Source organism: Thamnophis sirtalis, unplaced genomic scaffold (genome assembly GCF_051295495.1).
Source record: "Thamnophis sirtalis isolate CommonGarterSnake01/CBP01778 unplaced genomic scaffold, rThaSir2_p1.2 scaffold_2, whole genome shotgun sequence".
In the NCBI taxonomy this organism is placed as follows: domain Eukaryota; kingdom Metazoa; phylum Chordata; class Lepidosauria; order Squamata; family Natricidae; genus Thamnophis; species Thamnophis sirtalis.
The window spans coordinates 52,401,941-52,417,294 of record NW_028261382.1 but is presented as its reverse complement, the minus strand read 5'-3'; the positions used below and the strand labels follow the sequence as shown (position 1 = coordinate 52,417,294).

General features: G+C 48.4%; 2 protein-coding genes across 3 annotated transcripts; both read right to left on the bottom strand.

Annotated features, from left to right (window-relative positions):
* Positions 1-369: 369 nt before the first annotated feature.
* Positions 370-9,161, bottom strand: ARL6IP4 (ARF like GTPase 6 interacting protein 4). Of its 2 annotated transcripts, none has more exons than XR_015695526.1 (6): positions 9,023-9,161; positions 5,844-6,052; positions 3,724-4,068; positions 2,670-2,800; positions 2,170-2,239; positions 370-569 (listed from the first exon to the last, which is right to left on the bottom strand). XR_015695526.1 is itself a non-coding variant. In XM_087705525.1 (6 exons), the coding sequence occupies exons 2-6, from the start codon at positions 6,040-6,042 to the stop codon at positions 513-515; spliced, it is 789 nt and encodes a 262-aa protein (XP_087561651.1). In that variant the 5' UTR covers positions 6,043-6,052; positions 9,023-9,161; the 3' UTR covers positions 370-512. The 2 variants fall into 2 exon arrangements, 1 of the variants encoding a protein (XP_087561651.1); XM_087705525.1 differs by having other exon boundaries at positions 2,670-2,787.
* A 1,329-nt stretch (positions 9,162-10,490) lies between these two features.
* On the bottom strand, positions 10,491-14,580 carry OGFOD2 (2-oxoglutarate and iron dependent oxygenase domain containing 2; the record flags this gene model as incomplete). The annotated part of the gene is given in 3 exon segments (XM_087705526.1): positions 10,491-10,823; positions 12,227-12,484; positions 14,456-14,580. Coding segments are annotated over 3 exon segments (573 nt in total). The 3' UTR covers positions 10,491-10,547.
* Between the last annotated feature and the right edge of the window lie 774 nt (positions 14,581-15,354).

The following is a 15,354-nucleotide window of genomic DNA, read 5'->3' as shown; positions in this document are numbered from 1 at the left end:
GGGGTGTGGGGGTGTTGGCATCGCTGGCAAAGCTGGTGTTTTCCTCCAGGGCGATGGAGATCACCAAATCACCAAACTGCGGACGAGGGAGATGGGCAGTCGCTAGCTGCAAGGAATCCCCCGGGAAGGACCCTCGACCCGTCAAAAACAGTGCTCAATTTATCCGGGTGTTTTTCTCTCCTGCAACCTCCTCCCTCTCTCTCTCCCTCTCTCTCTCTTTCCGCCCAAGAAGAACCCGGTGGAATTACATTCCCTTCACCTCGACCAGACGGGGAAGCTTGAAGAAGAGCAGCTGGAGTGACAATACCCCCCACTGGGTAAAATCACGGAGCCCTGGGGGGGCAGAAGGGGAGAGACAGCCCTCCCCCCACCCCGCTCAAAGGCTCGGGGGCACTGTGGCCTGGGCCTTCCTTCCGGCACCCGGAACGTGGCTCGTTGGGAGAAGGGGGGGCGCGAAACCTTTTGCAAACAGCCGGGAGGTCATCTTTGTCCGTTTCGGGGGTCCGTCCCGCTTACTGCAACATCCCCATCTTCATCTGGAAGGAAAGTCCATCGCCCCGAGTGGCTTGCTGCAAAAGGGGAGGAGGAGGAGAATACAGATTGGGGGAGGGGGGCATCTCAACAGAGACAAAGGGAAGTCCTTAGCTGCCCTCCACCATTCCCACCCACCCGCTCCCGGGATTCCCCTGAAGACGGCAAACTCCAGAGCACGGGTCCTCAAACTATGGCCCGCGGGCCGGATATGGCCCACCGAAGCCGTTAATCTGGCCCGCGTGGGAACAACTCCAGAGCAGGGGGGTCCTCAAACTATGGGCCACAAACTACGCCAGATACGGCCCACCAAAACAATCTAGGTGGAACCACTGAAGCCATTAATCCGGCCTATCCATCGACCCCCCACCCACCTTCTGGAGGCCAAAAACGGGCCCGTTTTTGGCCTCTAGAGAAAGAGAGAGTGGAGGGAAACACACACAAACAGAAGTCCCTCACACACACCACAAGACAGCACTAACCTGCTTTCCACCTCCAGGAGCCCCACAAATTAAAGTTTAATTAATGTGTAATGTTTGGACTGCTAAATTGGCTGTGTCCAGTCACATGGCCACCTAGTCCCGCCTACCCGGCCGGTCCAGCTCCCCCAACAGCCTGAGGGAGGGGCCGTGAATTGGCCCCCCCGTTTAAAAAGTTTGAGGACCCCTGCTCCAGAGGGTGGAATGGTTGCCTTCAAAGCAATTAGGTTTCCAGTGTGTGTTTGTGTGTGTGTGTGTGTGTGAAAATAAAGGGAGGACTGGGTGGACGGACGCCTGTCAATCAGCAGTGCCCTCACTCCGCACTTTAGGAAATTTGATTTCGCTAAGACTGACGCTCGGGGCGTCAAAAGGGCGTTTTTTTAATTCCTTGAAGAGGTTTCGCTTCGTGTCTTAAGAAGCTTCCTCCGTTCTGACGGAAGCTCTCTTCTTCCTTCCGTCAGAAAGGAAGAAAGCTCCCTGGACGAGAAGCGAAACCTCTTCAAGGAAAAACAAAGTTAAGTTGCCTTTTTGGAAAAAGTCACCTTCTCTGGCTTGGAGAGCTGCCAGGCCAAGATCTGCAGAACTTGGCAAGGAGCCTCAGAGAGTCACGAACCAATGAAGCGAACTAATGGTCTCCTGCAAACTCCACTCCCCTTTCGCTCCTCTTTTATTCCCTCTGGGAGGGGCCATTCACCGTCCACCTGTGGCCTTCCTCTCAAGTCGACCCTCGTTCTTTAGCTCTTCCCTTCGTCTGGCAGCTCTGTGCATGCACACACTGGGAACAGGCTCCAGCTGTTCTTCTGCCCCACTGATGTCCGACTCCGAAGGCAGCTGATAACTGTCGGACGTCCCTGGCCCCCTCTCTGCCTCCGACACAGAGCCCTCCTCAGAGCCTTCCCCAGACTCCAGGACTGGCCCAGGTTCCTCCCCAACCTCTTCACTGTCCGAATTTTAGTCACCTCTGGGTGACTGAGACTCTCCATAGACATGACGCTCGGGCTGTTTTGAAGGGCAGATATGGAGATGGAAACCGAGTGCCTCGTCTGTGGGAATTTCAACGGTAGGCGCCGTGAAATAAGAAATTCTGAAGCCGGTTTTTTAGCTATGAAGTCAACAGCTGCATCCTATATCTTGCAGTGGTAACAGAACATCAACTCACCTTGTTTATTTCCTTATGCCTGTCTTTCGTGACAATTTCCTCCAGGATCTCCCCGTCACCCTTAATAAGCCTGCAAAAGAAACACGTCGACTTGCCCAAGCAATAGATGTTATCCGAAAAACATATATCATCATCATCATCTTCATTTAACGACCCACCTCATCCCTTGCAGGGTGGAGTCTGGAGAGCTGAGGGTTGACTGGCCGGACGCCACGCTTGTCGCCAGTACGGAGTTTTGTCCGGCAGATATATTCTCATTCTGCCCAGGGCGAGAAATATCTGCCTCTACCTAGGATCGAACTCGCAGCCTCCTGATTGTGAGGCAAGAGCTGCACTCCGTACTGGGGACAAGAAAGGCATCCGGCCATGAAAACACTCAGCTCCATTCAGTTGCCCCCGACTCCACCCCGATGAAGGGATTTTTTTGGGGGGGGGGTCATTAAAAGAAGAAGATTGCAGGGAAGGGATCCCCATTCAACCCCCCCACCCCCCGCTCCTACCTCATCCGTCCTGTTTCAGGGTCGAGGACTTTCCGTATGATGCTCTGGCGGGCGTCCCATTCCTCTTTCGTCATGGGCTTCATGGCCTGGATACGGAACTTCTGCTCGTCCGTGAGGGCTGAAAGAGGAACCTCCGTCAGAAAAGAGAGGATGCCATTTAACTCTTCACCGACCACACAAGAGGCTGCCTCCCCCCCCCCCCGCCCTGGGAGAAAGGACCCGGGTTTTTCAATCTGCATGGGATGTGGGAGGGGACCCCTGTTCATCATGAATAACCAGTGCGGGAAGGAAGGAAGGAAGGAAGGAAGGAAGGAAGGAAGGAAGGGAGGGAAGGAGGGAGAAGGAAGGGAGGGAGAGAGAAGGGAGGGAGGGAAAGGAAGGTAGAAGAGGGAGGAAAGGGGAAGGAAGGAAGGAAGGGAGGGAGGGAAGGAGGGAGAAGGAAGGAAGGGAGGAAGAAGGGAGGGAGGGAGAAAGAAAGGGAGGGGGAACGAAAGGATGGAGAGAGAAGGGAGAGAGGGAATAGAAAGGAATGGAAAGGAAGGAAGAAGAGGGAGGAAGGGGGAGGAAGGGAGGGAGGAAGAAGAAAGGAAGGGAGGGGGAAGGAAGGAAGGAAGGAAGGAAAGGAGGTAGGAGAAAGGGAAAGGAGGGAGGGAGAAAGGCAGGAATGGAAAGGAAGGTAGAAGAGGGAGGAACGGGGAAGGAAGGAAGGAAAGGAGAGAGAGAGAAGGGGGAGAGGGAAAAGAAAAGAATGGAAAGGAAGAAGAGGGAGGAAGGGGGAGGAAGGGAGGGAGAAGAAAGGAAGGGAGGGGGAAGGAAGGGAAGAAAAGAAAAGGAGGGGAAGGGAGGCAGGAAGGAAAAGGAAGGAAGAAGAGGGAGGAAGGGGGGGAGGAAGGAAGGAAGGAAAGAAGGGAGATAGGAGAAAGGAAAGGAAAGGAAGGAAAGGGAAAGAGGAGGGTAGCCTCCCAATTGTCCCCCACCCCACCCTCTTTGGGGGAGATTTTTTTTGCCCAGCCTTCCTGGAACTCCACTTCCGTGCCGCCAACGCCAGCCTTACCAGGTCCAGAATCCGAGCCCGCCTCCTTCTGCCACTGGTCCAGCGAAGGGCCGTGGGTCGTCTCCTCCTTCTTGCTCCCCCCTTCCTCTTTCCCCCTCTCCCTCTTGGCTTTCTTCTTCTTCTTCTTCCGCTTTTTCCTCTTCTTTTCTTTCCCCCCCTTGGAGGCTTTCTTCACCCTCTGCTTTTTCTTCTCCGGTTTGGGCTTCTCGTCGGCGGACTCGTCCGAAGAGGCACTGGAAGAGGAGGACGATTTGGAAGAGGAGGAGGAGGAGGAGGAGCCGGTCTCGGAGGAAGAGGAGCTGGCCTTCCTCTTCCTCCTCTTCTTCGTTTTCTTCTTCTTTTTCACTAGAAGCCAACAGGGGAGAAGAGATAAAGCAGGCCCTCCCCAACCTGGCGTATCATTTATTATCACGTCGCAACCGAACCGCCCAAAAAATCATCTCCGAAGCTGCGGCTTCCAAATGGACGTTGGGGAAAGGCGGAAGAAGGATGGAGACCTCTCCTCACCCTTCCATCTTATTTATTTATTTATTTATTTGCCTTGCATGCCGCCCACTCCCGGAGGACTCCGGGCGGCTCACAAAAGACAAGGGAAAGAGGGGAAACGAGACAAAGACAACATATTAAAAACAAAACCAACATTCACAATTTCCGTGGAGGTAGATGCTTCTCAGCTCCCCCCAGCCTGCTGGAACAGCCAGGACTTGGTGGCTTTGCGGAAGGCCGGGAGGGTAGTAAGGGTCCGGATCTCAACAGGGAGCTCATTCCAGAGGGCCGGAGCCGCAACAGAGAAGGCTCTCCCCCGGGGAGTCGCCAGCCGACATTGGTTCCTCTTTCAAACGTCCAATTCCTCAAGTTCCTAGTCCTGGTGGAAGTTTCACGGAAGGGAAAAGCTGGCTTGGCTTAGCCCGTCAAAGCCAAGGAGGAGCCTCCCTCTAAACCAGGGATGGCGAACCTTTTCGGCACCAAATGCTCACACTAGAACACCTGTGCAGGTACATGCATGGATGCAGGCAGGGGCGAGACCAGCTGGCCGGCACGCACCATGCCTGGTTTGGGGGCATTTTGCCCCCCGAGGGAGAAAAGACCCAGGCTTTTTAGTCTGCATGGGATGGAGGGGGGGGGGAACCCTGTTCATCATGAACAACCAGTGCAGGAAGGAAGGAAGGAAGGGAGGGAGGGAGGGAGGGAGGGAGAAGGAACAGAGGGAGGGGGAAGGAAGGAAAAGGGAAAGGAGGGAGGGAGGGGAAGGAAGGAAGAAGAGGGAGGAAGGGGGAGGAAGGAAGGCAGTAAAGGAGGGAGAAGAAAGGGAGGGAAGGAGAAGAAAGGAAGGGAGGGGAAGGAAGGGAAGGAAGAAAGGAAAAGGAAAAGGAGAGAGGGAGGGAGGCAGGAAGGGAAAGGAAGGAAGAAGAGGGAGGAAGGGGGGAGGAAGGGAGGGAGGAAAGGAGGGAGAAGGGAGGGAGGGAGAAGGAACAGAGGGAGGGGGAAGGAAGGAAAAGGGAAAGGAGGGAGGGAGGGAAAGGAAGGAAGAAGAGGGAGGAAGGGGGAGGAAGGAAGGCAGTAAAGGAGGGAGAAGGAAGGGAGGGAGGGAGAAAAAAGGAAGGGAGGGGGAAGGAAGGGAAGGAAGAAAGGAAAAGGGAAAGGAGGGAAAGGAAGGAAGAATAGGGAGGAAGGGGGGAGGAAAGAAGGCAGTAAAGGAGGGAGAAGAAAGGGAGGGAGAAGAAATGAAGGGAGGGGGAAGGAAGGGAAGGAAGAAAGGGAAAAGGAAAGGAGGGAGGGAGGCAGGAAGGGAAAGGAAGGAAGAAGAGGGAGGAAGGGAGAGAGTTTTCAGGCCATTTTTCAGGCCGTTTTCCAGCATTCCAGCACCCGCGAAGACCAGCTGGCGACAGGGCACGTGCCTACAGAGAAGGCCCTCCGTGCCACCTCTGGTATGGGAGCCACAGGTTCGCATCACAGCTCTAAACCGCCAGGGAACCAAGAGGGAAGGTTGAGGAGGGGTCCCCGCCTTCCAACGATGTTCCTTTGGGAGCCGCAGCTGAGCCTTGCTTCAGATTCACAGCCGTACAAACTGAGCTGCGGTTTGGGGGAAAGCTGGAATATATATATATATTTTTCCTTACCATCTTTGGAAGAGGATAAACTCCTCCTGAATTCCTGGGGTTCCGGTTCTTTTTTGCTTGCTGGGGATCGGGAATCCTTCCTCTCTCGGGAATCTTTGCTGCTCTTCCTCTTTTTCTTGTCTTCCTCTTTGTCTCGTCGGCTGCGGGAATCACTTTGACTCCTCCGGCGTTTTTTAGCTTGGCTATGAGCCATCATCATGCTCTGGATCCTGTTCCAGACAGACAAAAGGCTTTTTAACACGCACGCATGCATGCACACAGAATAATCTTCGCCTCTGCATCCCTCTAGGAATGCTTTATTTGTAAAGATACAATATCTATATATCTCTATCTATCTATCTATCTATCTATCTATCTATCATCGTCTGTCTATCTATCTACCATAACTATCTATCTATCTATCTGTCTGTCTGTCTGTCTGTCTATCTATCTACCATAACTATCTATCTATCTATCATCGTCTGTCTACCTGTCTATCTACCGTAACTATCTGTCTGTCTCTCTGTCTATCTGTCTATCTATCATCTGTCTGTCTGTCTATCTATCTACCATAACTATCTACCATAACTATCTATCTACCATAACTATCTATCTATCATCTATCTATCTATCTATCTATCTATCTATCTATCTATCTATCTATCTATCTATCTATCTATCTATCTATCTATCTATCTGTCTACCTATCTACCGTATCTACCGTAACTATCTGTCTGTCTGTGTCTGTCTGTCTGTCTGTCTGTCTATCTATCTATCTATCTATCATCTATGTATCTATATATCTATGTATCTATCTATCTGTCTGTCTGTCTATCTACCTACCTACCTACCGTATCTACCTATCTATCTGTCTGTCTATCTATCTATCATCATCTGTCTACCTGTCTATCTACCGTAACTATCTACCATAACTGTCTGTCTGTCTGTCTGTCTATCTATCTATCATCTATGTATCTATCTGTCTGTCTGTCTGTCTGTCTGTCTACCTACCTACCTACCTACCTACCTACCTACCTACCTACCGTATCTATCTACCTACCTACCTACCTACCTACCTACCTATCTATCATCTGTCTGTCTATCTATCTACCATAACTATCTACCATAACTATCTATCTATCATCTATCTATCTATCTATCATCGTCTGTCTACCTATCTACCGTATCTACTGTAACTATCTGTCTGTCTGTCTGTGTCTGTCTGTCTGTCTGTCTGTCTATCTATCTATCTATCTATCTATCTATCTATCTATCTATCATCTGTCTGTCTATCTATCTACCATAACTATCTACCATAACTATCTATCTATCATCTATCTATCTATCTATCTATCTATCATCGTCTGTCTACCTATCTACCGTATCTACCGTAACTATCTGTCTGTCTGTGTCTGTCTGTCTGTCTGTCTGTCTGTCTGTCTGTCTATCTATCTATCTATCTATCTATCTATCTATCTATCTATCTATCTATCATCTATCTATCTATCTATCTATCTATCTATCTATCATCTATCTATCTATCATCTATCTATCTATCTATCTATCTATCTATCTATCTATCTATCTATCTATCTATCTATCTATCTATCTATCATCGTCTGTCTACCTGTCTATCTACCATAACTATCTACCGTAACTATCTGTCTGTCTGTCTGTCTGTCTACCTATCTACCCTATCTATCTACTGTAACTATCTATCTATCATCTATTTATCTATCTGTCTCTCTGTGTGTCTGTCTGTCGTCTGTCTATCTATCATCTATCTATCTATCTATCTATCTATCTATCTATCTATCTATCTATCATCTATCTATCTATCTATCTATCATCCATCTATCTATCTATCTATCTATCTATCTATCTATCTATCTATCTATCATCTATCTATCTATCTATCTATCTATCTCTATCTATCTATCTATCTATCTATCTATCTATCTATCTATCTATCTATCTACCTACCTACCTACCTACCTACCTACCTACCTACCTACCTACCTACCTATCTATCTATCTACCTATCTATCTATCTAAATGGCTGTGTGTGTTTATATTCCAGCATAACTCTGGAACGCCTCGAGCAATTTCAACCAAGCTTAGCACATAGGTGACTTTACTCTCTGGAGAAAAATACTGTGGGGGTAAGAAACCCCTAAAATCCCTCGGGGGGGGGGGGTGTTCTGTTAAGATGCAGCCTGTTGTGCCTTCAAATGGCTTCTACTGTACTGCCGTAAAATGGCTTCTACTGTACAGCGCAGTGGCATTGTCGTGGCAATGGCTTCACAGTACTTCACAAGGGGGCTCCCTATGGTAAGGACGGGGGAAATCCAACATTAGAAATGACGTTTGGTCCAGGCGTTTCCCCCCTATAAATAAATACCCCGGCTAGTGTAAAATAAAAAAATTAAAATAAAATATGTAAAATATAATTTTTAAACATATATAACAATGGCTCACTCCTGCTATTCATTTCTAACTAAAACTTCCCTCTATTTTTTTAATGGAATTCTCATCCTGTAGATCTTTAATCTTTTCACTTAGTTACTTCACTTCATCCCTGGATTCATTTCAATTTCTTTTTTTCTAGTTATGTTGTGGCCGTGAGTTCCACAGGGTAACTAACAGCATGGGACCTTAATTGTATCTGGTGTGTGTAAAGTATTTAGGTGGCACCATAGATTTTCTTGCAAGTTTATGCTATAGATCACACGAGGAAAACACATAACTGTCCCTCTGGACAGTTCTTTTAAACTTGTTTAAGATTTCTTTTAAACTTGTTTAAGATTTCAAGGGAGAAGCAAACTGAATTGATGCAAAAGCAACAAAATTGATGTAATTTTTATTCCTTTAGGTTTTATGCCTTTAGGTATAGTCCCCTTATTCTTAAGGGAAAACTGTTCCCCATGTTTTTCCAGCTATTTGTACTCAAAATCTTCATAGTATATTAATATTCTTCCTTTTCCACCTAATAAGAATTGAGCACTGGCCCTTTAAGAAAAGCCTCCCTTTCCCACCTGTCATTTAAACCGCCTGCGGCCAATCCGAGTGGATCCCTGCCTTTATAAGCCCGCCTCCGCCTAGTCTCCAGAGGGGCCGCCTGGGGCGCATGCGCGCCAAGGACCAAACCCGCTCTGCTTTTTATAGATCCGAATTCGCCCCGTTGTCTATTTAAGACTTACCCGAGTCAGGTAAGCGGCTCGCCGGTGGGGCGGAGGAGGCCCGTCCCGGAGTGAGGAGCAGAGCCCTCGTTAAGGCGGCTTCTCCGCACCATCCGCGGCCGTCGACTGCCTCGGGAAGCGAACGCGGCCCCTCCTCCCGCCGCAATGGCGGCCGTCCGCTATACTGTGGCGGCGACTTCCGGTTGGTACGTTCGTAAATGAGTCCGTCGGGGAAATCGAGGCTGCGCACTTTGGTTCCCACCTCTCAATATGTATGAGCCCAAGGTAGGAAGACTTTCCTTCCAATTAGAAATTTTATTTATTCAATTGATTTTATTATTACATTCCTATGTCGCCCATCTCCCTTACTCTCCACTCACGTTTTTGGAGGGGAATTTACTAAAAATGGAGGGATTTTTATTCTCTCTCAAGATTCCTGAAGCTGCGGCTTTCTGGTTACCAGAAGTTATAAATATTTTTTTTTTTGCTTCTTTAGTTTGTTGCTCACGTACAAGAGAACAGGAATAAGAATAAACATGAATAAGAACACAGGAAAGGGATACAAATAAAGGGGGACAGTAGGACAGAGACACTTAGGCACACCATATTATATATACCATATTATTATACACTTTGCATCCACATTGGAGGCTATTGTAGCTGAGAAGGAAAGGTACTTCATTCAAAATAGTATTTTTGGGCTCGTGATTTAAAAGGGGTAATTTAGCTGTTATGCTGGAGAGATACCATCTAAATAGGGCTTAGGTTTGGGGGGGGGGTGTTTATTGGAAGATGAAGAGACTCTAATGAAAATTGTCATATACAAACAAGGGAGCACCATACCCACCCTTACACTGATGAGGTTGCCTAGTTGGGTCCTGAAACGTCTGCAAGAAAACTCATACAGCACCAAGGACCCCATAGTCCTCCTCCTCCTCCTACGTGGTATTGGACCTGGGTACTTGAGAGACCGCCTTTTGCCGATTACCTCCCACAGACCCATTCGATCCCACAGATTAGGCCTCCTCCGTATTCCATCTGCCAGCCAATGTCGGCTGGCGACTACTCGGAGGAGGGCCTTCTCTGTGGCTGCCCCGGCTCTTTGGAACGAGCTCCCCGTGGAGATTCGGACCCTCTCCACCCATCAGGCCTTCCGGACGGCCGTGAAGACCTGGATGTCCCAGCAAGCCTGGGGTTGAGTTCCCCCCACTACTCAAATCTGCTGTGTCTGTTGTGCTTTTAAATTGTTCGTATTGTCTGATTGTCTTTGTCTCACTTTTTGTAATTTCCCCTCCCTTGGCTTTTGTTCAGCCGCCCTGAGTCCCTTTGGGGAATAGGGCGGCCTACAAATTGAATAAACTCTAAACACTCTAAACTCTAAACTCCTGCAACCCACTTCCTTCTAGCACTGATGAGGTTGCCTAGTTGGGCAATGAGACGCCTGCCAGCAACCAGGACTGCACAGAAGAGACAAGGGATGCCTTAAAAGTCGGATTTTGAAAATTTATTAAGATCCAGGTGAAAGGGTTCTCCCGCCATCGTCTTTCTATGTTACCGAGCAAATGTCTGTGGTGCCAGGTGGGCTGCCCTCCAAAACCCCAGTGAAACCGTCTCCAAATCCGTCTGCTTCTACGAGGTCAGGCTGCCTGTTGCACATGGGACACAGGTGGTTGCGGACAGAGGATGACCGCATCCAGATAATCAGGTTTCTGCGCTCGCCGGAGGCAATGGGCAGTGCCCCGTGTAGCTGCCCTCCCCGATGGAACAATCCGTAGAATAGCAGGTGTTCGACTTCAAGGTAACTTGGCACAGGCTTGGCATCCTTCAAAAGAGCGGACAAAAGATGACCAAATTTAAGAGCTTGTGTCAGCAGTTGTGGTCTCCAAATCAGGGAAGTGGAAACTAATGGTTAAGACACCCCGGCTAGGAACCAGGAGGCGGAGAGTTCTAATCCTGCCTTAAGCATGGAAACTGGCTGGGTGACTTTTGGGCCAATGGACGGCAGATGGTGAGGTCTAGTCTCATCTTAGGCACAAAAGCCAGCTGTGTGTCTTTGCGCCAGCCACACGCACTCAGCCGAACCTACCTAGCAGGGTGGTTTGGGAAACTGGGAGGAGAAAGGGATGTTATTTGTTGCTCTGAGTTATTTCTAAGAATAACAAAGGAAAGATACAAAAAAAAAATAACCAAAAGTTATAACCATGGTACGGATGATTATAACTTTTAATAATACAGAGATAATAGCAATAGCAATAGCAATAGCAGTTAGACTTATATACCGCTTCATAGGGCTTTCAGCCCTCTCTAAGCGGTTTACAGAGTCAGCATATTGCCCCCAACAACAATCTGGGTCCTCATTTTACCCACCTTGGAAGGATGGAAGGCTGAGTCAACCCTGAGCCGGTGAGATTTGAACAGCCGAACTGCAGAACTGCAATCAGCTGAAGTAGCCTGCAGTGCTGCATTTAACCACTGCGCCACCTCGGCTCTTATACAGTATATAAAATAAGTTCCACCTTGAGGTAGAGAGGCAGAGCTGAGAAAAGTTTGGCAAACTTTTTATAAAGCCGCCCAATCTCAAACCCATCATATAGTAGTTAATTGCCTGTCGTGGCCCAGCAGGAGCTGTTGGAGCTGCCACCAGACTCCGACAGCGAGGGGCCCTAAGAGTCGGCTCTGGAGGAAGTGGAGGACCCTGGACAGGGTTCCGACTCCGAGGAGGGCGCAGAGAGGCTGGTTGACCACCAGGAGGCGCCTGAGCCTTGGACCAGTGGTGAGGAGACAAGGGAGGGTGATCCAGAAACCAGCAGTGAGTTGTTCCTGGATGCACGCCATCGAAGAGCTACTAGGCGTCAGGAACAGTTGCGCAAGTACAGGGGGTAATTGCACTCAGCTGGTGGTCATTAGGCTCCTCTCCAGACTATAAAAGGACTGCTTGTGTACACGTCCCTTTTGCAGAAGTCAACGCAGGAATTAATGTCGGAGAACATTATTGTGAGCCTGGCAGGCTGGATTGCTGCCCAAGCTTGTCTGTGCCGGTTTGCTGCCAAGGACCTGTCTGTCTGTTAATTAAATGCCGTAACTTATCTTTGGCTCGGAGTGTGTGTTGGTGTGGGACGAGGAGGGGGGGGGGTTTCAGAACAATTGCCCATCCAAACTATGCATCGTTGATGGGTAAAAAAGATTACAATCAAATGTATAAAATGTGTATTTTAAGAGAGGCACCTGTCTAAATTCCGCAAAGTAAAGACTCCCTTCGGTGAACTCTTTCCCCAGGCAAACGTTGAGAGTCACCTCCGCGTTGTCGTAATGAGTGTGTAGATCCAGGTCTTCCCGCAGTGCGTATTTCACCACAAAAGCTTTGTGACTGTCCAAGCAGCTCCCTCCGCAATCCGGGTAAAGCAGCGCCGTGAGGGGCTGCAAATATTTCTCTCGCAGAGGAGTAAGAAAAGTTTCGTCCAGTCCAAGTTCATTCAGAAGCACCTGCCATCCGTGGGAAATGAGGAAGTAAAAGACAGAAAGGAAATATGAACATCCTAGCAGAAGATTCAGGTCCATTTTCCCCCTCCAAGGGCTGAAAAAAATGTGTTTATGATGTCAATAGAATAGAATTATTTATCATTTCCTTTATCATTTATCATTTCCTTTATTTGTATGCCGCCCTTTTCCCTGGGGGGACTCAGGGCGGCTCACAATTCAAAAAGGGAGGGGGGGAAAGACAAACAGTATTCCAATATGGAAACAATACAACATATTAAAAGAGAGCACAACAGTCACACAATTCGGGTGGGGTTGGAATCTTAACCCCAGGCCAGCCGGGACAGCCAGATCTTCAAAGCGGTGCGGAAGGATTGGAGGGTGGTGAGGGTCCGAATCTCCATGGGGAGTTCGTTCCAGAGGGTCGGAGCAGCCACCAAGAAGGCTCTCCTCCGGGTAGTTGCCAGTTTGCACTGGCTAGTAGATGGAATTCGGAGGAGGCCTAATCAATGCGATCGTATCGGTCTGGTGGAGGTAATTTATCGGCCAAGTGTGATTGGGAATACAAGGAATTTGTCTTTGGTGCAGATGCTGTCAGTGTACACAAGGAGAATAAAATACATTCATCAAGAATAAAAAGATACAACACTTAATGATAGTCATAGATTGCAAATAAGCAATCAGGAAACAATAGCAATATGAATAGAATAGATTAGAATCCTTTATTGGCCAAGTGTGATTGGACACACAAGGAATTTGTCTTTGGTGCAGATGCTCTCAAGTGTACATAAAAAGACAAGATACATTCATCAAGAATCATAAGGTACAACACTTAATGATTAGGTACCACACTTAATCATAAGGTACAACACTTAGTGACTACAGGGTACTAAAGCCCTACATGGCATCGGACCTGGGTACCTGAGAGACCGCCTCCTGCCGATTACCTCCCATAGACCGATTAGATCTCACAGGTTAGGTCTCCCCCGGATCCCATCTGCCAGCCAATGTCGGCTGGCGACCCCCCGGGGGAGAGCCTTCTCTGTTGCAGCTCCAGCCCTCTGGAATGACCTCCCCGTGGAGATCCGGACCCTTACTACCCTCCCGGCCTTCCGCAAAGCCACCAAGTCCTGGCTGCTCCAGCAGGCCGGGGGGCTTGTGAATAGCAATAGCAGTTAAGCTTATATACCGCTTCATAGGGCTTTCAGCCCTCTCTAAGCGGTTTACAGAGTCAGCATATTGTCCCCAACAACAATCGGGTCCTCATTTTACCCACCTTGGAAGGATGGAAGGCTGAGTCAACCCTGAGCCGGTGAGATTTGAACAGCCGAACTGCAGAACTGCAGTCAGCTGAAATAGCGTGCAGTGCTGCATTTAACCAGCCCCATGGAAACTGTGAATGTTGTGTTTTTTAAAGTGTTGTCTTTGTCTAGTTGTCCCCCTTCCCTTGTCTATTGTGAGCCGCCCGGAGTCCTTCGGGAGTGGGCAGCATACAAGACAAATAAACTAAACTAAACTAAAAAGCAATCAGGGAATGATATCAATATAAATCGTAAGGATACAAGCAACAACTTGCAGTCCTAAGTGGGTGGAGATGGGTGATAGGAACTATGAGAAGACTTAATAGTAATAGTAATGCAGACTTAGTCAATAGTTTAACAGTGTTGTGGGAATTAGTTGTTTAGCAGAGTGATGGCGTTAGGGGAAAAACTCTCATTGTGTCTAGTTGTTCTGGTGTGCAGTGCTCTATAGCATCGTTCTGAGGGTAGGAGTTGAAACAATTGATGTCCAGGATGTGAGGGGGTCTGTTGATATTTTCACAGCCCTCTGTAGCATTGACAATTGTTTTGTATTTAAGTGAGACAGAATAGAACTGTTTCCTCTAATATGAGAAAGTGCATTTAACAAAACTGATTCCCACGTCATTGTTTCCTGTTACATCCCCTACTTTTGCCATCTGCTAGGTATGAATCTCACCCCGTAGTGATTCATAGAATTGGGTCTCCCCTTGGGCATCTCGGACTGTTCAAAGTGCTCCAGTTCCTCCACGAGAGCTTCGCAGAATTCCTGGGTGAATATCGGCAAACGGTAGATTCTCTTATCTGAAGTAGAAGAAGGGAGTAACCGGAGAAGGGAGTGAAGAAATTCACTTTATTGCCTATCAGGAGTAAATATATTTCCCAGCTGATAAAATAAACTAGTCTGTTCCCCCCACCCCCCTTTTATAGTTAAAAGCTTGTGGTCAGAAGGCTGCAATTCAAGATATTTTTAATTTATTTGCATATAAAATAATGGATTTCCCCAGCTGAATGGAACTTCAGCAGCCAGGGTTTGGTTTGGTTTATTGGATTTATATGCCAAGGACTCAGGGCGGCGTACAACATTAAAAAAAACACATGTTACAAAAGTTAAACAAAATTAAATAGAATATCCAAAACAAACCCAATTAAGATTAACAATAACATTTTTTAAAAACAAATTCGATTAAAATTAACAATAATCAATAATTTATGTTGTTTTGTTCAGGGCAGGCCGGCTAGCTGGAAAAGCCAACTTTTTAGGGTGCATCGGAAGGACCGGAGGTCGGGGATTATACGAAGCTCCGTGGGCAGCTCATTCCGGAGGGAAGGGGCTCCCACAGAGGAGGCTCTCCCCCTGGGGGTGGCTAGCCGACACTGTCTGGCCGACGGCACCCTGAGGAGGCCGACTCTGTGGGATCGCACTGGACGGTGGGAGGCTACCGGTGGCAGTAGGTGGTCTCGCAGGTACCCTGGGCCTAAGCCATGGAGCGCTTTAAAGGTCATAATTAGTACCTTGAATCGCACCCGGAAGACAACCGGCAACCAGTGCAGGCCGCCTAAAAGGGGCGTAACATG